Here is a 26,155-nt window from a genome sequence, read left to right as displayed (position 1 = left end):
CAACAAAACGAAACAAAACAAAACCCGTGAAAAGTAAGGAGAGAAGAAAAAAAAACAAGAAGCTACCGTGTTCATGGTCTGCATGACGGTAATACTAATCATGGACGATCACATCGGGCGTCTAACATCGAGGCTGGAATAGCACACAGAGAGAGTCGGGAGACGAAGAATCGAGCAGAGGCGATACATCTTCGTTTCATGAAGGAAGGAGAGCAGAGCGCCACAGTCAAAGGAGACGACGTGTAAGTTTAACTTATTAAACACGAGCCGGTTGTGTCCGTGTCGTATGAGTAAACATTTCAGCTGTTATTCTACTGTTTGCGTTGAGCAGATTAGGAACATGAAGAACCGGAAATCTGACAAGGGGCGTAGCTACCAACCACCAAACACCTACGTCAGATGTGTTCCTATGGAACCCAGAAAAGACCCAGCCTCGGAAAGGGAGCTAAAATGGTTATAGGAACTGAGGGCCATGGTCCCTAGTTCCTGTATGTCCAAATGGAGGAGAAAAAACGGCCCTATTCCTGAAAAGGTTATAGGAACTGCAAAAGGTTCATACAGTGGGAATGCGCCTAAATAGTCATTATTTTAAAGCAGTGCTGGGCAATATGACAACAATATTATTTTCTGTATAGATCAGTCTTGATCAGACTATAGAAACGTATTAGGCTATGCTTTCAGTACGCATGTCTAACGACTATATTCATACGCAGCCAGGCTGCTGCACTCACTCTACAGACAGCAGGTAAGTCTGATGAGCTTGGTAACATTGTCACCATATTTTTTTATGGAGCACGCTCCTCCTTTTGTCTGCCCGGCCTGCAGCGGGAGAGGAAAGCCTGAAGTCACTGTATTTTTCAAAAAGATAAACTAAAATCTGGCCAACGTAGCTTGAACGTGTGGAGGCTAAAGACAGAGAAAGAGCGGCTGAATAGACGAGCTGCACGTAGCTCGACAGTAAAAAGCAGATATTGCTTTTTTGCTGAGTAAAAATGTACAAAACAATTAATTGCCACAACAGTTATGGAGGAGGATGTGAGTTCAGTCTCAATCCGGCTTTAGCACCTCCTGTCGGGTCCACTCCCTCCAGCATTCCTCTTCCCTGCTGGTAGCTCAGTATTTTATAGTAATAACATATGACCTTGCCTCATTTTTACCACAATTGGTATTTTGGTCTTTCAGTCATAGCTGGATTAGGCCTTGCGGTGTCATAATTTATTTTCCCTCCCATTCTAAAAGCCAATCGGAAGAAGAGGCTTCTTTCAAGGAAGTTTCTGGCAAATAAGGCTACTAATCTCTCTATCTTTTGAACAGTCAGCAGAAAACTGGATAGACAGATGAGCGACTGATCCGAACAGATATGACTGCTCTCAGCTCTGTGTGTGTTACCTGTGTCTTGTGTGGGGGGGTGGGGGGGTTTAGATGGGATTACAGTGTCAGTCCTTGTCAGTGACTCTCTGTCTTTCCTTGAGAGATTACAGCTTATCTCAAGACGTCTCTCTGTATCAACACGACTGTAAATAATAATAATAAAAAAAAAACAACCCAAAGAAACCAGCTAGAAATTCTTTAGTCATATGGAGAGACAAATTGACTTTAAAAGAGAGACTCAGAGGTGGGAGCAGTGCTGTGTAAATTATACTGTGCATTGGTATGCAAACTTAATTAGTTTCAGTTGAGATAAAGGAAGGTGAACTTGTGCTGTGAGTGAGGCAGAACTGTCAGATGTGCTAACTGATGCTCAGCAGATGCAGCTTTTTTTTTTTTGTGTATATGAATAACTAAGAAGTGTGAAGAAGGCCGACGTTAGTGAAGCGTGCAGTTATGAAACCTGTCGGCTTGTTTGGAAGCATTACAGCGTCGCAAAATAGTCGGTGAAACCGACTGTAAATGAGCTTCAACCTTATTAATCATCAAACATCAAAATGTCTGTTGCATAATGCACTTTGGTTGGGGAAAAAAGAAAAACTTGAACGTAACCCCAGCTACTCTATTAAGATCAGTCTGATAATGCAGGCCTGAACGAACTGGGTGAACGAACTGTTGTCACTGCTCCCCTCCTCAGGACTGGGGTCTCCTTGTCCAGTGCTGACCTTTCTGCACCTGTGGGAGTGTGGGGAGTAGAACTGTAGCCCTTCTCAGTGTCATGTTGTCACTTGTATCGGATCAGTCATTTGACTCACCTCTCCACTAGGTTGCATTTCTAGTGCCCAACAAATCTCTTGTTATGTTTTTCTCTTTTTTTTGGGAGGGGGGGGGTTGGCTTGCTTTAGTTTGAGTCAGCTTGTGACTTTGGCTAATCAGGGATCATTTTGAAGGACAGTACTTACTTTTGGCTACCATTACTTCATTTGATTAAGATTGTGAAGCAAATTCATGAATTTATGCTACAGTTTTGTCACTCATGAACACTAAGAACAAAAGAAAAAACACCAGAAATGGATAAAAAAAAAGTAAAGAAATTATTTGCTTTCAAAAACTGAGACTTTAAGACATACCAGTAAGGTCAGTCTATTTACTGATGGTGAACCTGGTGCTGGTCTGCAGCCATCTCCAGTTCAGAGCTGGAGGAGCCGAGAAGCTGTGGAACCTGCTCAGAACTGGTTAGCTTTGTAGTGGGCCAGAGGGCCACGTTACTGCAAAACTGTAAAGTTTGTGGGTTCATGAAGCAGGAGGGACATTAAAAAGTGCAGCTTTGGTAAAGAGTCGATTGCCACAAAACTATTACTGATGTAATTCATCAGGGTTGTTGGTAATTTCCTGCTTTGCTACCTTGGAAACGGTATCTGGGTGTGCCTTTCTAAGTATTGCTTCCCCATGTACGCTGAGAATGTAACCATGGTAACTTTGTGAGCAATGTTAACTCGGTGCAGTCAATACGATAAACACCACACCCACACTATAGCACTTCTTTACAACTTTCTGAACAACCCTCTCCTACGTTTTGTTTATATAAAGGCTCAAGCTGGAATCATGAAGATGCTCTGTATGAGTTCAGGTAGTTCAGGTACTGGAAACTGAGGTAAAAGGGATTTAGAACAGTTGCTAAATCCAAACAGCAGGAGGAAGATTGGACCATCGCAGCCCAGACATGCGGACCTGTGTTGACCTGTGTTTATCTGGGTAGTGGAGTTGTTTGCTTAAGAGCAGGCCAGAGAGTTGGTGAAGAAGCAAGTTTAGTTTTTCCCCTACAGTTGTTGGCCTGGTAGGTCACAAATGGGCCTCAACATATCCAGGATATATTTAGTTAATCTGGCTTAACTAAACCTAACTGTAGAGAACTTCATAAGAGTTGCTGCAACGAAAGACGATGATCTAGATTTTATGACGCATGATTATGTTGTATTTATGTGCTGCAGGTGTATTTTTCTTGAGCCTTATTCACTCAGATGCAACGCTGGCTGCTTTGATTCCTCTTTGTGCCAAAAAAACCAAAACAAACAAAAGCTAATAAAAACAATCAGTGGAATTATTGTAAATGTCTAAGTAAATTTGACATCATCGAGGCTTTTTTCTTTAATACCCTAGTCTAAAGTATTTCAAGAGGTGGTGGATTTGATCGTCCAAGTGCACACATCTTTTGATGCAATTTGTAGCGTTCGATGCACTGCACACTCGCTTTAGGAGAAAACTGTATGTAAAAAAGTACTTAAGTGGTGATTTCAGTTGGATTTAATTTTTTTCAAGATAATTTTTGTTCCAAATCTTAAAGTCAACATGAAGGAGTTTTAATGTCATCAGTTTCTGTTTTTATTCTAAATGTTATCTTCTGCTGACATATCTCTCAGGAAGACTCTTCTCAGAGAATGTTAAACATAGTAGTCGTACTTTAACTTTAATAGATTCCCTAACCGTCCATGCACTGATGTCTTAAATCTTCTTTTTTCTTTAAGAGCATTGATTGGTTGGGAGGTGGTGCTGTTGCATGCGTCAAAACCAAACGTGCTTTGTGTTGTGATTCAGAAAATCCAGAGCCTGAACCTAAATTTAGCTCGCTACGTCACTCATCCTGCTTCCCAGGACTGGCCCCTTGTTAACAACATCCCAAACCAGGCCCCCCAAAAAAGGAAAACAAACATTCAAAGAGAATAAGAATCCCTAGGGACCTCTTGATTTGATCTTGACTCAGAGGGCTGTGCCTTTAGCAGCATGCTTATAATAGATTAATACAGATATCAGGTGGTGTGGTAGTTGGTGCTGTTGCCTCACAGCAAGATGGTTCCAGGTTCGATTCCCCGCTGGGGCCTTTCTGTGTGGAGTTGGCATGTGCTCCCCGTGTATGCGTGGGCTCTCTCCAGGTACTCCGACTTCCCACCGTCCAAACATGCATGTCAGTTTTTTTGGTGACTCTAAATTGTCCCTTGGAGTAAGTGTGAGTGTGGATGGTTGGTATAAAAAATGGATGGATGGATTATTCTCTATCCAAAAAACAAAACAGAATTCTAATTGAAATCTTCCTGCTATGAGCAATATAATCTTTGTCATTGCTCTTATTTGGAGCACATGAGATGCTATCTGCCAATCATCTGGGACAAAGTGCAGAGTGACATAAGATTTTGTTGCCACTTGGTTCACACTTTTTTCTTTTTTTCTTCCTGTTCACTCATATACATATTTACAGTATGTGGTGCAACGCCTCACCATTACACCACTGACTGGCTCCATCATAACGTTGTATACGAGTTTGTATCTGTTGGTTGAGAATGACGTACGGAGTCATTTCAATTCCAGACAAACAGTTAAACTTCGGCAGCATTTTAATTGCAGGAAAATAAGACATGACTTTCAGAAATGTCAGCTTTGAGCTACTTTTGGAGTATAAACGGCGTCGTGCATGTAGAGAAAGTTGACCTGCACACACTGCTGTAAAAGTGCAGGATAAGTATTGTTAGACTCCCATCTTCTAAGCTGCGATGACTGACATTGTCAGTTGTTTGTTAGTTCGATGTTAACCCAGACGTCTGTTCTGAGCTGCACATTTCACATTTCTTTCACTAGCATTTGAAAAACCACACACTGTATTCTTGTCGGTGTTCCCTTCCCTACAATAAATGAGAATATGATGTCCTTTCCACATTCCCTATATCCATCAGAAAAATCCCCCCCTACATTATTTAGCCCCACCTTGAACCTAGCGTGTATAAATTTGTAATAGTCCTCCTGACAGAACTGTATGTACTTCACTCATTTCCCTGTGAAAGGTGCCATTCTCCTCTCTTTCGTTCTCAAATTGCGTAGTTGCCATTCTTGCCGATTTACATAATGGTTCTCATCACTCTGCTACATATATATGCTAAGTGATGGTGCACACACAGAGACAAATCAGTAGCAATGTGTTACTGGCACATTATGTTGCTGTCGTAAGCCAAACACATAATCAGATTCATCTCTCCTCAGCTGACCTGGTACCAGAGGCTGACATGCAGAAAGAGCTTTTTCCCCCCCTTCTTGTTTATGCTGTTGGCTACAGGGCTGTACAACATGTTCCCTTTAGCAAAATTATTTAAACCCCATTACAGTGGATTCCCCATGCAATGGGGCCTGTATAATTTTGCTGGTCACTGTACATTTACTATGTGTACCTGTGTGGACGTTTGTAAAGGATTTTCCATCCGACATGAGATTGTAAAGGAGCATTTCGTGTAATATTTGCTTAAGACTTCTCGTCTTAAGCATCATCCAGGTTTACTTTTTGATGACACAATGTAATTATAAAAAAAATAGCGATCTATTCATAACACATTTGAGCATTTGACTTTTTCAACCTTACCCTTCATTTTCTAATTATTTATGAGTTGTTAACCAAAGGATTTCAGAGAAACATGCTTCTTTGCTGCAGGCTATTTGATGGATATTTAGTCAGACTCTATGGTGAAACCTATCTTGTTTTTTAAAATGAGGAATGCCAACATTTCTGAAAGGTGTTTCTCTTAGACTGGTAGCCTAAAGGGTTTCGAGACTCCGTAGATGCAACTGCAGCCTTGTACGTGTTATCTTTGAGGTCAGCTGTGCCAAAGATTGATGAATGAGGATGTAAACGGTCGACAGTCTATTGTAAAGGTGTGTGAATTGGGATAATTATTGCCGTGTCTGTCTTCAAAACAAATATTCATGTTGTTACTCTGCTCTATGACTTCTCAGGCTGGTATGTTGTTTTTCTGAATGAACATACATTTGTATACATACATACATACATTTGCAAAGACATGGCTTACTTTTGTGGAATGGTGGGAATCAATCGGTTTGTTTCTTACATCCTTCCAGCAGAGTCAACACAGAAAGCTTGATTGTTGGCTTGCTTCTGCTCCAGACTATGGTTATTGGTTGTTATTGTTATTATACCAATGTTATTATTGGTCATCTAAAATTCACTCAACCTGTAGCCTACTAGATAGGAAATTATATTAAAGGTGATTATTGTGAGATGCTGAATTATCAAAACCCAAAGGTGTTGAATAGAACAACTTTTCTTGGAAGAAATGCAGACACAAGCCATTTTTACTCCACCTGTTAAAGGCGGGATGTTGCACATCACTTACCTGCCAGAGGAGGAAGTCGCAGAGCTGAATAAGTGTCTAATGGTGGAACAAAACAAACAAAAATGATGCAAGGCTTCCTCTGTTTGGTATAATGGTTGTTTTAACTGAACTACTCTATTGTAACAAAATTTAGCAGAGCTGGTGACAGTTTCTGCTGCCGAGTTACCCCTGCCCAGATTTGTCTGCTAACCTTCTAAATATTTACCAAAATCTTGCTTGGTGGCAACACAAGGTAAGAAACGGGCTACTGCTGGAAAATTGTGAAACCAATTATGTAACATTTAGCTTTATGTAGGCATTGTTCTCGGTGCTCCTGCAAGTATGCGGGAGTTTAAATGGGACTGCGTGACATGGATGATGTCATCGGCGGCACAATACCGGCTTGTTGGCTTGTTTATTAGCAGATTGTTACTCCTGATAAAAGTTACTCTTCTGTCACCTTTTTTTCTTGTCCGCCATCTCTTTTCTTCTCAACTGGATTTTTTTTTTTTTTAGCCCAGTAAAACAAAATCTGACCAGGTAACAATGGTGTTACACAGAGTTAATGGGAGAGAGCATTCCCCACAAACTGGCACCAGCACCTCAGCGTATAACACAGCATCACATATCTTCACATTTTTACACTGGCTATATCGAACAGAGAGTCTTGAATAAAACCCTGTCATATTTGTGTTGATTAAATTGAATAAAGTATTTCCTTTTTTTTTTCTCTGTCTTTAGTTGTAATTTATCAAAGAGTCAAAGATACTTTTTAAGTTTTTTCAAATATTATTCACATAAAAAAAATGAATTATCCAAGAAGCAATATAAATATTTTTTGTATTTTTGTTTTAAATCGAGCCATGATGGCGTATCCTGAATGTTGATATCTAGTGGATCGTTGTAGGTCAATTTCAACGTTGACAATCCTGGCTCAAAGTTAGTCAGTGTGTGTGTGTGTGCGTCTTAACTGTATTTGTGGTCTGTAAAGCGGAACTTTACAGTTTGTTAAATTCAATGGGGTTTCTCCTCCCCCCCATCTGTCTTTATAGTCGTCTTCCTCACTTGTTCTCAGCTCCCCATGCGATTACCCAGAATCCACTCTGCCTACTGTCAGCTGGGTATTTCCGTTCTGTGGGGAGAATAGCACCACAGCATTTGTTTGCATGCGTGTCTATTTTTCTGGCACTGTGTTCATTTGTGTTATCAGTCATGGGTCTGTTATTTAATGGCAGCTGGGAAACTGGAAACATCCCTCTCTGGACTCTAATCACAGTCTTCTTTTTCATCCCCTAAATCTTCATTCCCTTTTACCTCAGTCTTCCACTTCAGAGTATTGTCCCTAGCACTTGACCAGCTGTGGGACCTCAAGTGAGTTGCAGCCCACTTAAATGTAGATGTATTGTTATATGGACATACAATACAACATTTACATTCAAAAGGTTTTATTGAAATTAATTTTTAGAAGAAAATGAACAATGAGCAGCAGGTTGTTACTAAAGCCTCAAAGTAGATTCTTTTCAGTAGTGCCGGTATTAGTTTATTTGAAGCAGTCTGTTTCCATGGCTTTCAGCAGCCTTCTGCGCACACACATTCATGGAGCCAAACACTTACTCTAAACCTGACCATGATTACAACTTGACCTAAACTTCAACATAACCTTACTCGTATAGTAAAGCACGTCTTCATCTTAACATTTTAATGAGATTTCTAATCAGAACTTAACACTGAATTGGGAAATGAACTCATAACACGAGTGTGAAAACAGACTTGGGCTCCCACAACATGAGTAAAACCTGGCACACACAAACACACACTTGGCAGACACACAGGTCTTGCTATACAAAAGGAAGCTCAACATTGGAAATCTTTTCAGCCTTAAGCAGATTGTAAACAGTGTTGTGAAGTAAATGTTAGAGCTTGATAACCACTTTTTCCCTTTTGATACATATGTTACATTACACACTGTCTTTAGAACTCGCAGGGCATGACAGTTGATTCTTCATTTACCTTTTGCCTCAGTCCTAAATCCAGATGATCCGTGGTTAAACTACCAGCTGTTTTATGCCACATCACAGGGTACGATGTTTTCAGACTGGTAGTTTTACTTGCTGTTGGAGGTTTGTGGTCATTTTTGCAGTTCACAGCTTGCCTTTGAATTTGAATTGTGGACAGATTTACCCACTACAACTACATATTGGTATTTTTTACCTCACTTCCATACACACGTTTCCTCGTGCTTCTTGTTTCCCGTGTAAAGCTAATAATAATTTGGACATTCAGTTGGAGAGAGTGCTTTGCATGGACCATCCAGTTAAACGCTGGATTGCATTGAGCTTCCCAGAGACTTATTATTGGGTGTAGCCTGCCATCTAGTGGCTATTTGTCCCTCTTAAGATATAATTGTGCTCTGCAAATGAATCAATTACAACCTTCCCCGCTTACTTACCTCCTCTAAAAAAGTACTTATAAAGCCACGCTAATCCTGAATGAAAAATTGAATTAAGTTTTCATGGTAATTTATTGGGTGTTTCTCACTCTGTTCTGCTGTGAATCATTCATGAACTCTGGATAATGTCATAAGTAATTTCTGTTTAATGGATTCTTTATTTGTCTCCCTCTCTTCCCCTCGTCCCCCTTGTCATTTATTTTCGCTGCCATCTGGATGATTGCATTTTCTTTCTTTTTTTTTCTTTTTTTTTTTTATCCCACCCTACCTTTCGTTCACGTTCTACAGAAGCTCAAACGGCTGTTTCCTGATGAGGTAGGTTTGTTGTTTAGCCAACTGTGTGCTTGACTCAACAATCTGTTACAATAGTTTTCCATGAAACTAACATGTCACTGTCTGTCAGAAGCCTAACTCATCACAACACATTTGCTGTTGAGTGTCTGTGGTTTGTCTCTTGCTGCACTTAAAGGGATAGTTCGCCTCTTTTGACATGAAGCTGTATGACATCCCACATTAGCAATATCATTTATCAAATTTGACTTACCCCCTTGCTGCGTCCTGTGAGCCGAGTTCCAGCCTCGTTTTGGCGTTGACGAAGGAAGTCCGGCTAGTTGGCTGGGGCTTAAAAAATAAAGCGTTTTGCTTCTCTAAACAATATGCGTTCAAAAGAATAATACATTTGCATCACAAAATCGTTCACCCAGAAAAAGTCAGACCTCACAATCACTTGGCGCTATTTTCTCTCCCTTCGTATCACTGCGTGCTGTGTAGACTGCACAGACCGAAGTGCAGACCAAGCAGTCCCCTGCTTCCGAGCAGCAAACACCGTAACAGGTACGGCTATCGGCAGGTGGCAATCACGGAGGTCAAATTTAATAAATGATATTGCTAATATGGGATGTCATACAGCTTCATGTCAAAAGAGGCGAACTATCCCTTTAAGGAGGATATGCTTGTTTTCACAAATACAGTGATGACATCAAATGTTTCGCACATGATAACCTTCGTCAGCAGATTAATTTGTATGTTTTATTATCGGGGATCGTTATGACATCCGTGCCAAGGTTATGTGCATCATCAACTGTTTCCATGTGTTCTAAACAATGTGATTACTCAGTTCACCACACACAGTCAGAAAGGACGTCCCGCATGCTTTTTTTTATTTACAGTCCTATGTTCTGTCTCTTGTTATGCTTACTCCATGTTTACTTTGTGTGGCTTTGTCGGCAAAATGTGTCTAAACACTTAACATGATCACATTTAGTTTACAGACGTCTCCTTGTGGAGTTCTTGGCCCTTTTCAGACACATGCAAAGTATTACATGGCTGGCTTTGTTAAGCTGTTACAGTGATGGCTTTGTGTCATTTAGTCATTCTTATTGCTTAATTCAGGCCCCCCCAAAAGAGCTGTGACAAAATGAGCTGTTTGTAGATGCTGTATTCGGCACTTTGTATAGCAGCGTTAGAGAGGTCGGTTTTAGTTTGATTTAGGGGGGAGATAATTATCTTTTGCTCTAATAAACAACAACACTGAGATTTTAAAGGCCTTGTTGTCATAAGCTTGATAACTATTATGTGTTTAGTAGCTCAGCTCATTTTCTGTCATACTTAAGTTTGTTTATTCAATTTTTTTCTGGGAGCAAAATAACTTTTTTAAAAATGTTTTAATAAGTGACAAATCCATCAGCATTGATCTTGCTATTTCACTCCTTTTGTTTAACATAGCAGATGTTCATTGATCTGACCACAAAGCTGGCATGGATGAGATTTGGCGATATTTGTTTTTACAGCTTTTGCAGGCTTTTGTTAACTAAGAGAAGATTTAATCGGTTGTTAGTTCATGAGTTAAAGATGAAACATTACTGTGATGTTTAAAGGAGGATTAATAAGTATGCTTCCCCTTTTCTGTGCTGCTAGTGTTGGTTTACGATTGCCAAAAGGACTTTGAACTGTACACCAAACAGTGCATGTTCATATTTAATATAGACATGTTAGAATTCATTCAGATATTTGGAAAAAGAATGGATGTCTGAAAGGGGCTGATTTAATATCCACAAATTAAGATATTTAATGTTACAGTGGACACATAAACTCAACACTGATCTAAAGGATAGTTTTGTTGTCCTGTATTATTTCTTTCCTCTAACCCATTTCATATTGTTCACTAATCCAGCTGGAGCGTTTCACTAGCATGAGAATGAAAAAGGACAAGGACAAGGAGAAGCCTGGCCATGTTCCAAGTCATCGACATTCCTCAGCTGCCAGCTACGAGATGGGTGCTCAGAGTGCCATGCTGAATGATCACTCTGATGAATATGTCCTGGAGCTCTTTGAGCAGATGCTGGTAAGGCCGACAGTAGAAGTGTGTGAAAGCTGCAGCTGGTGAGGAGCCACATAAGTTTGATCATCTTGCTTAAAAAATGTGGGAAACTTGTCCTTGGTATATTCCTCTCTCAGTTTATTAATTAATCTTGCTGGTGACAGACCCTTCATGCAAAGCCTCATACCTTCAGACACCCTATTACCTTCAACTTACATGTGTTTTTTTTTTTAAATGGAAACTGTCGAAGCAGCGCGCTGTGCAGTCCCACTGTTCTGTAACTGAGCAAAACAGAAACACTGCTGCCTAAAGGATAAAATATGAATTACATCTTTTAGATGTTTTCTGTTTTTTATTTACTGAAAGACACAGATTTTATGCCATCTCTTGGTCTCAAAATGCTGTAGAACCAACTAACTGCCCTCTTTTCTTCTCTCCACCCTCCTGTTTTGTCTCTAGGTGGATATGAACCTGAATGAGGAAAAGCAGCAGCCTTTAAGAGAGAAAGACATCATCATCAAACGAGAGATGGTGTCCCAGTACCTCCACACCTCTAAAGCTGTTAGTACTGAAAAAAACAAACACCCAGTTAAGAGTTTATTTTAGGCTACGGCTACACGAAAACGAAACGAGGTTTTTTTTGAAAACTGGTACGAAAATTCTTGCGACCACACGGAAACGCGCTGCTGTAAAGACTCAGGTCCAGACGAAAACGGATGAAAACGATGAAACGATGCAGTACACACGCCACTGTGTCACGCCACGCTGTGAGACAATAGAGAAGTGTTAAAATTGGCTCACAGCGTCAACGTGTGACTGACGCAAAAACGTTTTAGCTGTAACAATGGAAACGAAACGAGGCCGTTTTCAAACTTTCCCACTCTGGAACCCGTTTTCAAAAACTATCGTTTTGGGGTAGTGGGAACGCCGGCTCCGTGTGGCCGCGACAGCGAAACGATAAGAAAAAGTATCGTTTACAGTGAAAAATGTTTTCGTGTAGCCGCAGCCTAAGTCTTATTTATTGATCACATGTGTAAATCAGTGCATACATATCTAATATGCCTGTTTAAACATAACAAGTTGGAAAACTTGTAACTTAAAAAGATAATTGCCCTAATCCAAACAATCTACTGGGGGAGGTCTCTTGTTTTAGAATGAAACGTATTCATCACCAAAGGTTTAATTCAAGGTTGAAGTATTGAATCAGAAGAAGTATTTCCCTTTCGGGTAGATCTAGCTATTATTCTGGTGCATGAATAATATTTAAAAAGCAACAGGTGCGATTTAATCGCCCTGAGAAGCAAGTAGCTCAAAGGGAGAAAACACAGATGGTTGCTAATGCAGTTCATTTAACTGTAAAATAAGCCTAGTTAGAGAAAAATCCAATGCCTTTGGAAAGTTTGTAATAACGCTCGACTTTTGCCCCTCAGTACTTTACTGTTATGCTTTTAGGTGAAAATAATTTGAGTAACGTCCACTTAGAAGTGAAATGTAAATGCAGAACTCGGAGTGATTTGGCTCTTTGTTTGCTCATCAGGGTCAAAACCAGAAGGAGGGCTCCAAGTCAGCCATGATCTACATCCAGGAGCTAAAGGAAGCCTACCGGGACCCACAGCTGCTGAGCTGTCTGGAATCCCTCCGAGTCTCGCTCAATAACAACCCCGTCAGGTACTGCGCACACATTAAATATCGAGCCACTTTTTTTCGGTTCTTGGAGTTTCAATTGGAAATATGATATTACGAAGACTCTTAGAATTCATTTGCATATCAAGAAATTATTTCGAAGGTGTATTAATAACAAATAGTGCCTAATGTGTAGAGGTTCAGAAGTAGTTGCTGTATATATGTACATGAAGTCACAGTGATTGTTTTTCAAATTTTGTTGCGAATCCTTTGAAGTCGATTGCCCCTTTGGCTCGCAGACTTGACCAGACTCTTTGAATCTTCAGCGGCGATGCCCTCTCAGGCATTCATTGCGGCTGCCTTCAATTTGTTGTGAGTGCTTTCTGCCTTTATTGTGGTTCTCTGCCCACTGGACGGCAGCTCAGTCAGGCTGAGGTCAGGTGACTGACTCACCCTGCCAAGGACCACTGGAGAAGCTTTCTGCTTGCTTTGGTGGTATTTCTGTGGTGGTTGTTCTCCTGGATATCTGAACTGGTGTCCTGTGTGCCTTGATGCGTTTAAGCTGAATCTGAGAACAGAATGCTACTGTACCTCCCTGCATTTGTCCTGTTCTCTCCTTTAGCAGCAAACTCATCAATGGACGACACACTATCAGTTCTCCTAGCTGCCGTTCATGCTCGGGCCATAACGGAACCACTGGCATCTTCAGATGTGCTGCTGTGCTTTGGTTAATGAGCTGTTCTTAGCTCTTCCGTGCTGCTCTATTCCATTATTCTGGTTCAAGCTGACATTTGGTTAATCAGTCGACAAATGTTGGATAGAGAACTTAACCACCTTCTCTTTGGATGTGATCTGAGTAGTTTTAGTTAAAAGGGCCATATCGTCAGTTGTTAACATGAACCCACTCACATTAAATCAGGGACGTGGTTGTAGAATCCTTTTTTTTTTTTTACTTGCAATACCTGTAAGAAATGAACATGTAAAGTAAAAAATAAGTACATCACAAAGAAATGACTTAAATGAACACTGAGTCCTCAGGTAAATGTGATACTTGATAAAACATTGTGGGGTGATCATTTGTTTCCATTTTCATTGTTTTGATGAATAAAGATCTGTGACGTAGGAAAAGTATTTCTCCCTACATTGGACACTTTGAACAGCATGTAAAGAGGTTTCTGATTAGGCCAACGATTAGAGCCCCATTTAGAATTGAGCAATGGAAGCTGCTGTAATCAAATCTGTGATTTATTATTTTTATTTATTTATTTTTATTGTTTTTTGCTATTAAAGTATTCATTTTCAACATGAGAACATCTGAAGAGCTCCACCAGGCTTTCACAAGTTGTGACTGGTCCTGACTACAGGATGGGAATTAAAAGATAAAAAAAAAACTTTACCAAATCAACCCAGTGCAGGAAAATAATCTGCAGGTAGCACAGATTTAAAACGACTGCCAGTTTTCCCAGACTGGGCTCGACTTTCCTCCATCGAAGGTTGAACCCACGAGCAGATAGTTGATGCAAAAAGGACTCTTGTTGTATCAAAGTGCATAGAATTTGGCTGTCTGTCTGAAAATTGAAAGGCAGCCTTCAATAGGACATTGTTCCTCAGCAGTTTAGCAAATCCACGAACAAATGACTTGAAGGGAGCAAATGGAGGTTTTATTTGTTTGGCCGAGTCGTGCCCAGATCTGAATGCCTCATACAGGTTCGAAGGCTTCTAAAACTGATCTAATATTGAGATTGAATAATTACCTTTTTAATTGCCAACTATACCTTCTCTATCTGTATAAACTGTTTCTAAGAGGGTCAAATCAGTAAAGAAAAGTGCCAATATATGGATTCAGATTTTTTTTATCTCGCCCAACTTCAAGTCATATCGATATCAGCATGTGCCTGTAAAGGAGGTGATCTGTGTAACTGTTGCAAATCAAAGATGAAAAGATTCTGTCGTTAGCAAACTACATACATGAAATGACAAAAAGGAAATGTATGAAGAACCGATGTGCTAATCATGTTCTCACTCCCAGCTGGGTGCAGAACTTTGGAGACGAGGGCCTGGCCCTGCTTCTGAATATGCTGAAAAGACTGCAGGAGGAGAAAGAGGAGTGCCAGTAAGTCACAGTAACATCAGACATTAAAGTGGTCAATTTTGGTGGTGGTTGATGTATTTTGAATGCCTTTATGTGTCTGTTTTGTCTCTCATCCACACACTAGACCGATGGGAGTTAAATGTCAACATGAGATAATTCGCTGTCTGAAAGCCTTCATGAACAACAAGGTCAGTAGCTCGGCTAATTCTTTGGGTTCATTAGAATACCTGTTCCACGCCAGCACGTAGTCATTGTACGCATTTAGGTTGGTGACGGACTACAGACACAGATTCTACTACATTTTCTGTCTCTGCTGTAGTGCAATGGTTCCTCCACTAGATGGCGTTGTTAACCGAGTGTGACCAGCTTTGATCAGTTCAATACAGCGAAAACTGATCACCTTTTTATTGTTTTGTTGCTTCAGTTGCATCCATGTCAATCGGTGTACTTTGATAAATACACATTAGTAGTGGGGTGTAAATGATCTAGCTTCAAGGAGACGTATGTGCTTCACTACTTTCCATCTTCACCTGTAAAGATAGGAGATCTGATTAGTTATGGTCTATGTCATAAAAGTTGAACAAATGCGAAAGGTAGAAACAAAGCTTCACGTTTTTGTAGCAGAAAAGAAAACCTGGTACATTGATGCAACAATGTTCTTTTCAGTTGATGTCTGTCTTAGAATGAATGAATAATTAGATTATTATTATTATTATTATTATTTAATACTTTATTCATGATTAAGAATGGTGGTATGTTTTTACTATTTCAAGGACAATACAACTTGAATTTGATGGTAGCAGCAGGCCAAATAACTCCTGTTGACTCCTAATATGAAACGCTGTGTGATGTAGATACTTTGTCTTTTTAATGGTACGCAAGGCCTTCACTGAAATGAAGTCATGTCGATGGGATCATTATAGATTCATCTCGTGTCTATTGACAGGAAACTCTGAATAACTGCTTTATTTTGTCCCTATTAGTATGGGCTGAAATCCATGTTGGAGTCTGAAGAGGGAATTCCTCTTCTGGTCAGAGCCATCAACCCAAGGGTACCTAACATGATGGTGGATGCCGTCAAGCTGCTCTCTGCCATCTCCATTTTGGAACACTCTGAAAACCTGTGAGAATTGTTGAAATATTGACATGTCGTTAAGCCGAATGGACTTTACCAACCAACTCTTATCCTTGGTTTAAGCTTTTAACTGGATCCAAATATTCAGTGTTAAACCCACTCGCACATGTCACCTGCTCTGTTGGCTGTGACATGAATTGTAACAGCAGTGACAACAGTAACATCTGCATGTTTTTATTTATTTATTCATTTATTTATTTTTTTATTGTAAATTTTCATCAAATTGTTTCGTGTCGTTCAATGTTATACGACGTGCATCAATGTCTACTTTTTGCAGTCACGAGCGCGTTCTGGAGGCAATTACAGAGGAGGCAGAAAAAAGGGACATTGAGAGGTTTCAGCCTCTTCTTACCGGCATGGACATTCACAACATTGCTCTTAAGGTTTGTGTTTTTTGGCTTGACAAATAATCACAGAGATGAACCCAGCTGGTTTGAATTGTGAAGCTGACCTTCTAATGTGTTTTTGACAGACCGGCTGCATGCAGCTAATTAACGCCTTAATAAGCCGGGGGGAAGAACTGGACTTCAGAATTCATATTCGCTCTGAGCTGCTCAGATTGGGACTTAGAGAACTGCTGAAGGTAAAGAACATTAACTGCTCCTCCAAAGTGACTACAGTGAACCCTCGTTTTTCGCGGGGGTTACGTTCCAAAAAGAACCCGTGATAGGCGAAATCCGTGAAGTAGTAACCTTTATTTTTTTTTACAAGTATTATACAATGAAATACTCCATAATACATTGAAACCAAAGAACAAAACCTTTTTAGAGGTCCAAGCATTTGTTTAACAAATAAAAGTACTGTATAAACGTTTTTTTGTTTTTTTTTTACAAATAACTACTGTACTGTAAAATAATCATTTTCATCATCAATACGAACTGAAGGCTTCAAATTGCGAAGAACAGCGCCGCCCCACCGCGACCCGAGTCATTGGATTAGAACGGGAGAAAATGAAAAATGATTATGAAAAGAAATACAAAGTACAGTGGGACAAATAGTGACTCACGTGTATTCCACTTCTCTTCTGACTGAGCCGCTGCATCCTGACTCCGCTCTGTAGCGTTTTTTTCTTCTAAAGCCCGCGGTGCAGGTGTGTTTTTTTTGAGAGAAGAACATAGTTATCTGTAGTTGTTGTCGCTCTTTTTTTTTTTCTTCTGGGCAAAAAGATTTTTATATACCGACATGCCACCATCGATTATGTTTGAGAACTGTAATGTACGTGTACATATTAAACCGCAACTTTATTGACACACAGGTAGAGAAGAAGCGGAGAGACTGTTTAGCCAATCAGAATGCAGAACACAATGCACGATGCAAATCCGTGAAGCAGCGAGACCGTGAAAGGTGAACCGCGTTATAGCGAGGGTTCACTGTACATGCAATGTGGACACATTGCTCTTTGTGTCTCGATGTCTTCGGGATGCACTCGCACACCCACAATGCAGAAAACTTTCTCTCAACTGTTTCTATGACAATTCTTCCCTGAACCTTTTCATTTCTCTGCCTGTTCGCTGTAGGAGGTGCGGACACTAGAAAATGAAGAGCTGAGGGTGCAACTCATGGTGTTTGATGAGCAAGCTGAAGATGATTCCGAGGACCTCAAAGCGCGCCTCGAAGACATCCGCATGGAAATGGAATATCCTTTCAATAATCACAATTGTTTCTCTGTTGAAGCTGTCGGTCTTATTTCCTCCCTGCGTAACACGATCTGTGCACCAGCTTAGGGAAGTACTCTGCCTTTGCCACATTGCCATTTCTTTTGGCCCTTTATCATTTTCCCTGTTCCACGGATATTGTCATTGTGCACATAGTTTTCCTTTATACTTGCCAACTTGATTTTGTAGCTTCTCCTTAGTATTATTATAAAGTCAATAAAGCATCCACGCACCAGAAGTGTTTGCCGTAGCAACTCTGAAATATCTTTCTTTATTATTAATATATTGAAGTGCGTTGGAGGCCGCTGGAAGAGGTGCGCAGCGACACGCGAACACAACACTTTGAATCTGAACTCGATGCTTCAGGTTGCTGTTGATGTATTGGTCAGAACTGCAGTGTGGGACAGATGGTTTTTAGAATGTTTTCTGAAAAGCTGTGCTTTTTCCCACATATTATCTCTTCCGATAGATATCGTACAATTACTTTGTCGTCATATGTAAATGAGGATGAGGTCGGCTTACATTAATATGGCATTAATGGATTAACAGGTTTAGAGGAAACATTACTGTGTCGTGAACGAACAAAACAAACCCCCCCCAACAACAAATAATTGACTAATTTCTTTTACTTTTTCTTCTTGCTTTCAATGTGCAGTTATAGATTTCAGCACCGGGTGTCTCCCAGGTGAACACAGGCTGCCTTGTGCTTCGCACAGAGCTTCTTAGACATTTTCTAAATACATGTATTGCAGCATGCCACATACATTTTGAAAAAAAAGACTTGCCTTTTGTAATGTCTGTTTTTAAGAGCACCATCCTGTGTCTGTGTCTGTTGACTCACCAATAACAAATCTAAACAAAAAAAAGAAATCTGCTCATGAAAAGTAGTTTTTCATCTTCTATTGATATAATTCTTTATTACCTCTTAATTAGCTGTTGCATAAACACAAGTTTAAAGTTCATTGCTCAAAATGAATCGTTTGAATAAATCGCATTTTATAAAAAACTAAAGACTTTTATGCCGGCAACTGTTTGAAAATCAAGTTGCTCCAAGTTGATCTTTTTCTTTTTCTGTTTTTTTTTTTTTTTTTTCCAAGCTATAAAGTGTTTTTTTGTTTTTTTTTGGCAACATTTTAAATCTTCTGCCTCGTGTCGCACAGTGCCGTCTCTGTCAGGACCGCTGCCGTCTCAGACACAGCACGAAGGCTCTTTGTCAACATGTTGGTGAAACGGAGTATTTCCACATCTGACACTTTGCCGTAACATTACGCAGCAGTGTGTTTCAAACAGCCAGCCGAGTTTGGTTCTTAAACACAAGCAAACAGCCGGTGAAACCAGAAGTTTTCCAAAACCGTAAAAGAATGAAAACAACAAAGTAATAATTGTCATTTTAAACTCAAGCCTAAAGTTCCTAAGTCCTGCCTCGTGTTTGTGTCCCTGGGACTTTGGAAATCCTATCAATGCTAGTACGCAAGGTTTTCCAAGGAAAGATTATATTTTAACAAGATATGCATCCGCCCGTCAGTAGTTTTCGTGTCGTGTGTGATGCATGTAAATAAGAACCGTACTTTGTTATGCCGTCACAACAATGTTTTAGTCCTCTGCATGTTTAAACATACAGTAACACTCATGTAGCCTTTTTCCAGTATCTGGCTTCCATGGTGCCTATCGGCGAAGCAGAACATTTTCCCAAATTGGGATGAATAAAGTATTTCTCTATCTTCTATCCCTTCTCTGCTGGAGATTAGATCCCAGCTGTAGCAGTTGCTGCCATGTGGTCAGATCCCGTGTTGGACCGGTTTTTATCACTCTGAAACTCTTCCATTCACCTTCAAGGCAAATGAAAAGGTTACAGCAGTGTGTTACAGAGAAAGACCTGCAAACTTTATGGACTCCAAATGAACACTGCTTGAAATGAGCAGGAAATATACATCGCCTTTCACCGCCGTTAAAAAAGAAAAGCCGTCCCCAGTCTGAATAGGGCTGAATAACAGAAGAATGATTTGTATTTTTTCAAGCATCTGTGCATTAAAGGAATCATACAATGTTACAGTTGCACACAAAAAGCAAATCTTATGTTTCTTTTTCGCCAAACTAAAGAAAAGTCCTGACAAGACAAAAGTTACGCAATCACGAACAACTAATAGGCCAACAAAGGAGCTGCATGGCCACCGTACACTGCTAAATATGAGGTGACAAAGCAACACTTAGAAGCTTCCAACATAAACCAGTTCATGTATCATTTAATGTAGCCGACCTCAGACGACTGCTGGTCATTTCACAAATAAGAATTGTCCACGTTTATTGCTTTAGTTGTGTATGCAAGTTAATTGTTGCTCACCTTCAAATGTATTTGGTATGTCATTTGTTCCCCATCTGGGTTGAGACCATGTTGATTGTACAGAACATGAAGGATAGCAGAGGGTAGTTTCCTGGATGTAAAGCTGAAAATACACTTGCTGGTTTATCACGGCCTGCCTCGTGTATCCTGGGGGAGTGTAAGGCTTACTTTTGATGTTTCATTGTTTTTCGTTGTCAATTTCTCGCGCCGTGTTTGGTTTAGGTTCCACAGGCGAGTGTGTGAGCAGTTCCGCTGAGAACGGAGACGGTTGCTTACCTGAACACGAGGTGACACAGCAAGCGTATTTTCAGCCTAAGATGGAAAAAGCTGCTATTAAGTAAATTTTACTGAGTTTTTACAGTTTAGAATTTGTTTTTCCATCACTTTTAGTCTCAGTTGCACACAGTAAGTTCTTGCGATTTCCATCAATAATGTGTCAATATTCAGTAAAATAAGGTTTGCAACTTAAAAGCTTTAGTTCAATCGTGAGATCAAAGTTTCACATTGAAACCTTATTGCACATCCTTTGAGTTGCTTTTCAGCAGACTGTTCGGGAGGATTTATTGCTCATTGTCGCTGATGTTGTGTATGAAATGTCTAATATCTGTCTTAAACTCTCATATGAATTTGGGTAATTAAACTTTAACTGGATTGGCTTCAGTGATGTGAGGGAAGTGTTTGACATCTTGGTCAACACAGTGAAGGACTCCAAGGCTGAAAGTCACTTCCTGTCCCTGATGCAGCACCTGCTACTGATCCGCAATGACTATTTGGCCAGGTAGCGCACCCACTCATACATGTTCTGACACTTACAGATGCTCCTGCTTACCCATTCACATGTTAAAGCTGATATCACACGATCGTAAGATGAGCGTTTTCTTGTATAATCTACTTGAATTGACAGCCCTGTTGTGCAGAGCTCCTATCGAAGGAGACATTAGCACCACTCCACAGAGTTGTTTGCTGCACAGACGGATTTTATTTAGTGGCAGTTTGTAAATTTAACACCTCGAGAGGGGAAAAACAAAAAACTCCTTAACGTGCATCATTCATAATAGCTAACATTACTTCTTTCTTCCGTTCCTTCTTTCATATCTTTGAGATGTTGGACTACTTCTCCATTTGCCCCTCTGCTGTTTATTTTTAAGATGCCTTTTTACCTTCAAGATGAGCCACGGACCTAATAATGCGCTCTGCATGATTCCTCTCCAAACCAAACCCTATGCCACATATGGCTGTGCCCATTCCCTTTTATTGATGGTTGAATTAAATGGAGAATGAGGCCAGTCGCTGTGCTTTCTGAATCACTGTCTAAATTAAAAGAAAGAGCAAAGCCCGTGTTTGATCATATCTCCACATAAAGTCCCAAATCACACAGATAATAGATCGCAATATTCCTAGGTGGACGGGGTGAGGCTACGTGCAGTGGGAAAGATGCGATAAAAATGGCAATATAACTAAGAGTAAAGGGCTTCAAGAAAAAATGTTTCTTCCTGTTCTTCAATTCTCGTCACATCTCCCTCCTTTTAGCCATTTCCTCCATTTGCTGTTTGTTTTCCAGAGCACCACTGCGTAGCTGTTGAATTAACTACAAAGAATTTCCGTTTCATTTTAATAGAACTGAGCGCCATCCACCCTTATCAGAAGATGTATGTTAATGTGGCCCTCTGTGTCCTCAAAAGCCTTGGAGTTTGTGTTAAAGTAATGGATGAAAAAAGGCAGAATAATTGAATGACAACACCAGCAAAGAATCCTGCCAACTATATTTCCATGTTCTTATAGGGTGGCACGAAATAAGATGTGGAAAACATGCTGACATGCACCTGTCTGAGTTGGGTTAGCTTGCTGTCTGTGCAGTCTTATGCTAATAGGAAACCGCGTCTTATTTTTAACAGGAATACATTGTGAAGATGGGAGTTGTAGGCTTCCCAAAACAACTGGTTCCAGCAGAAATCTTATAAGCAGCCCCTCTATTTGTGTCGGGGTGATCCAGGAGAACACAAGAGGAAGGGGAGAGGGGGGGGGCTCCACAGTGTTACAGAAAGTACAGGGTTGGAGAGAGAGCTTTAGAGTGGCAGAAAGGACATTTTTGTTAATGCTGAGATGAAAAAAGAAGAGCGGTGGAGGAGCAAGACAATGATACCGAGAAAATTGAGAGTTGATGTGAATTGCTGCATAGAGTACCTGCTGCTGTGTCTCCTTTTTTTTTTTTTTTTTAATTCTTGATTGGTTTCAGTCTCAAGAGGCTCAAAGGGGCCGGGATTTTAATACTCGTTGCCAGAGACGCGTGCCCTGACCCAAGAGGGCTCAATAGCTCTAAGAATGCTATACGAATGCCGTTGGATCTTTGTGCTTATTTTACAGCTTTTCAAAATGTACATGGCCTCAGGCCTGGCAGGGACTTTTTCCTTTCACACTTATGTCTGAATTGAACGTAGTCTAGATGATACAAATATACCAGATTTACAATGAAGCTGAACGCATCTGTTTTGCTTTGAATCCATTTTCCAGAGGTACACTAGATGTCTCTCTCGCTCCACGGATAAATCGGCTAGGAGAGGGCAAAAAAAATAAATAAAATAAAAAACCTGAAGTAAAGTGAAGGAGCGAAATAAGTGTTAGACAAAGGCAGAGAGCAGACCAGGGATGGAAGGAGACAGAATGAATAAAGTATTGAATTTTTGACTCTGGCAGCATGTAATGGGGTCAGGGAATAAGACGCCTCCAAAATTGAGTGTCTGTGTGAAGTTGGCCTGATCAGACATTTTGCTCTGGACACAAACCAGCTTGCTCTCGCGAAAGCAGTTGCGCACAATCAATCTTTGTGACAAGAAGCTCAAACCGGTATGCTCACGCAGGCAGTCAATCTTGGCTTCAACGACAAATTGGCCGAGCATTTGTGTTCACACATTTCTGGTGGCAAACAAACATAGTTGCCATTCTGATCCCGCACTCCCGGCGTGCGCCAAATTTGTTATAGACCGGTAGGTTTAAAACTGGTTGTAGTTGACCACTTAGATCTTCTTAAATAGCCCATGTTATGTCAACACAGTACGCTGTAAAGAGTTCCTCATTTTCTGTTCGAGGGTTGCAGTGGATTCTCCGTTGCAACTCTCCTTCCTTCACATCTCATCTCTCCATCTTTCTCCATTTTGTTCCCAAACCCCTTAATAAATGCATCTCTCCCTCCTTCGCAGGCCTCAGTACTACAGGTTTATAGACGAGTGTGTCGCACAGGCTGTCCTTCAGAAGAATGGGGCAGATCCCGACTTCAAGTGTCGTAACCTCGATCTTAACATTGAAGGCCTGATAGGTGAGTTTTCAGAAAACATCAAACACAACATCAAACTCTTCTTGCTCTTTGTGCATTTTAACTTCCAGCTCATCACCACCGCCTGTACTACATAAGCACTCTTCAGTCTTTTAATACCAAAGCAAAATGCACGTGGGCCACACTATTGATCAATGCTGTTTGAGAGAAAACATTCGCTCGTATTTGACATACGGTGACAAAGCGTCAGTATTGATGTCAGAATAAGGGAGCCCCTTATAAGATTTTGTCATGGTTTTGTCATTATAGTCTTTTTTTTTTTTTTTTTTTTTTTTTTTTTTGTCTAGATGTTTAGTCTCAATATAACCACAAGGTGGAGCCAGAGAGGAGTGATTGTGCCTCAGGTCAGAGTAGGTCACATATCATAGGTCAAATGAATTTGAACAGGAAAACAGTTTTTTGGGGGGGGTTTGTGTTTGTTTTTTCCTTTCTCTAAATCAACAATTCCAGAGTTATTTGTCTGAAAGTATCTCTGAGCAGCCTGTGACACAGATATTAGACACACGATCCTGACCAGATACAGAATCAGAAATGTATGCGGTCTGGTTTGTTAACTGTCAAAACTGCTTTGCAGCACTTGCTACCAAATGTGTTTATGATACAGCCTGATCCAAATAGCCACAATGAAAGAGAATCTATACTTTTTTTTTTTTTTTTTTTTTTTTTTTTTTATAAAAGAGAGATTTAGGGGATATGAATGTTAAGGGAGACATTTTCCACTTGGTTTAGCCACAAAAAGCTCCACGAACACTTTAGCAAATGAAAAAAGAGAGAGAGAACGAAATGTTTGTGTTAGTTGCACAGCTGGTCAGTCACAGTTTGAAGAGGGTACTAATGTCCCTTTATGGAAGGTGCAGAAATGCTTCGACACAGACATTAGTCTGACAACAAAAATGTATTGTAGCACTGAACCACTGAAGAATGCAGGTGCGGGCCATGTCTCATGAGTTTGACGCTCTTCATGGCAGGTCTCCGTTGCTCACTGCACGAGGCCCTAATTGTACTGTTTCTAAATACGTCCTGACACGCGCGCAGGCTGGCTGGCCTCTTTTAAAGCCGCCAGAGTTATTATGGGTGGAAAGCAGCCCAATTCTGCCCTGCATGCATTATTTAGTGTTTTTCTTTGAACTCTGAATGTGGGGGAAATAAACTGTGCTGAATCTCAGTCTCCCTTAATGCTCTCTTTTCAAAGTTTGTCCCATTTAGCCCAGCCACCATGACAAACCCAACCCTCCCCCATATTTCCAAATCCATTACACATCCCATAACCACATAAACTTATCCACAAATACACACTGAAATTGCATATTATTGTGATGTTCTTTCAGTTGGCAAAACATTTCGGTGCATAATTTCAGTGCGTTTTTGTGGACATGCAGAAACGGTTCTGCTTTTTCTTACCAGCAGATTCACACTTTTTATCTTCACAATCTATATGGTTCCCTTTTCACTTATCAGTTCATACTATTTTAGCATTTTTTTTTTCTACACTCTTCTGTCTTTGCTATCTGCCTTACCCCCCTCCCGGCATTATAATAAGCCGTCTTTGATCCAGTGACATTGTGGCATTCATCTTCATATCAATTAGCGCTTTCATTGCACATGCTTGGTAAGCCCTTCAGCACTGAGCCACCTGTTGGCCCTGCAATTATTCTGTAAAAGTATCCTGTTGGTCATCCTGTGCTCTTCTCACCCTTTGCCTTTGCCAAGCACAATGTCTGATACGGCATTACTCCCAGACATGCGATTCATCTTGCACAAAGGCAAATTGGTGTGTCTTCACCTCTGTCACATAAGCATACAAACTAAGGCGTGTGTACCGAAGGCTTGAAAGTTAATGATAGGTAGAAACAGCATGCGACACAAAGCGTCCTATTGCAATGAGATGCCTCCACAATCGCCTCGTCGATCCTGACTGTGAGTAGTGTGATAAGGGGAAAAACAGGATGACAGATGGGAAGCTTGCACTGTGAGCGAGTGTGCGTCTGTTTTTCAATTTATGTGAATACACATAGCATGTGCCAGCTTGAAAAAGTAGCATGGCCAGACATGTGGAGGTGTGTTTATCTTTATCTTATATCCCCCCCCCCCCCCCCCACACACACACACTTTTTCTTTTCTTCTGTGCCTTTTGTCTGCAGACAATATGGTGGACAAGACCAAAGTGGAAGCCAGTGAGGCGAAAGCCACTGAGATGGAGAAGAAGGTGAAATGCACACAGATTCATTTAACTGAGAATAATCTATGCGCACACTTAAGCCAGCGACATACGGTGTCAGCCCAGAAGCACACAAGCCATTGAAGGGATGTAGACACAAATATAAATCATACATTGTAAAAGCCAATATTTTCCCCAACACACATGGGCACGCTGGTATTGTCATGAAATTCTGATTGACCATTGTCAGGCTGACACTGGATGCCAAATTAGTAAAATAAAGGAATGGAGGATGACTTAGAAAATGAGTATACACACATCTGACAGCCACCAGACAGACAAGTACTCACACACACACATAGATGCATTCACACAAGGGGGTAAATGCCTTGATTGTGGTGGGCTGCCAGCCTGATGTCTCTGTCCCAGTGACAGGATAATTGCAAAAAGCGAGCCTGAAACTAGCCTTCATTCATGCACACACAAAAACACACAGTGGCGTGGTATCCTCTGAATGCACACACATTTACACA

At 40.6% G+C, this 26,155-nt stretch overlaps 1 protein-coding gene across 1 annotated transcript in view; it reads left to right on the top strand.

The window, feature by feature from the left end:
• The window catches only part of LOC142397155 (protein diaphanous homolog 1-like), a 75,896-nt gene that overhangs the window by 8,927 nt on the left and 40,814 nt on the right, over positions 1-26,155 (top strand). Inside the window, exons 2-14 of the mRNA XM_075480499.1 lie at positions 9,256-9,282; positions 11,141-11,311; positions 11,747-11,848; positions 12,825-12,955; positions 14,940-15,023; positions 15,127-15,190; positions 15,986-16,125; positions 16,415-16,520; positions 16,610-16,720; positions 17,655-17,773; positions 20,795-20,911; positions 23,331-23,446; positions 25,606-25,670. Of these exons, the coding sequence (XP_075336614.1) occupies positions 9,256-9,282; positions 11,141-11,311; positions 11,747-11,848; positions 12,825-12,955; positions 14,940-15,023; positions 15,127-15,190; positions 15,986-16,125; positions 16,415-16,520; positions 16,610-16,720; positions 17,655-17,773; positions 20,795-20,911; positions 23,331-23,446; positions 25,606-25,670 (1,353 nt within the window). The remainder of the gene's footprint in view (positions 1-9,255; positions 9,283-11,140; positions 11,312-11,746; positions 11,849-12,824; positions 12,956-14,939; positions 15,024-15,126; positions 15,191-15,985; positions 16,126-16,414; positions 16,521-16,609; positions 16,721-17,654; positions 17,774-20,794; positions 20,912-23,330; positions 23,447-25,605; positions 25,671-26,155) is intronic.

The sequence above is a fragment of the Odontesthes bonariensis genome, chromosome 13 (genome assembly GCF_027942865.1).
Source record: "Odontesthes bonariensis isolate fOdoBon6 chromosome 13, fOdoBon6.hap1, whole genome shotgun sequence".
Taxonomy (NCBI): domain Eukaryota; kingdom Metazoa; phylum Chordata; class Actinopteri; order Atheriniformes; family Atherinopsidae; genus Odontesthes; species Odontesthes bonariensis.
The sequence above is the reverse complement of the archived record's forward strand: the minus strand, read 5'-3'. Positions and strand labels throughout refer to the sequence as shown.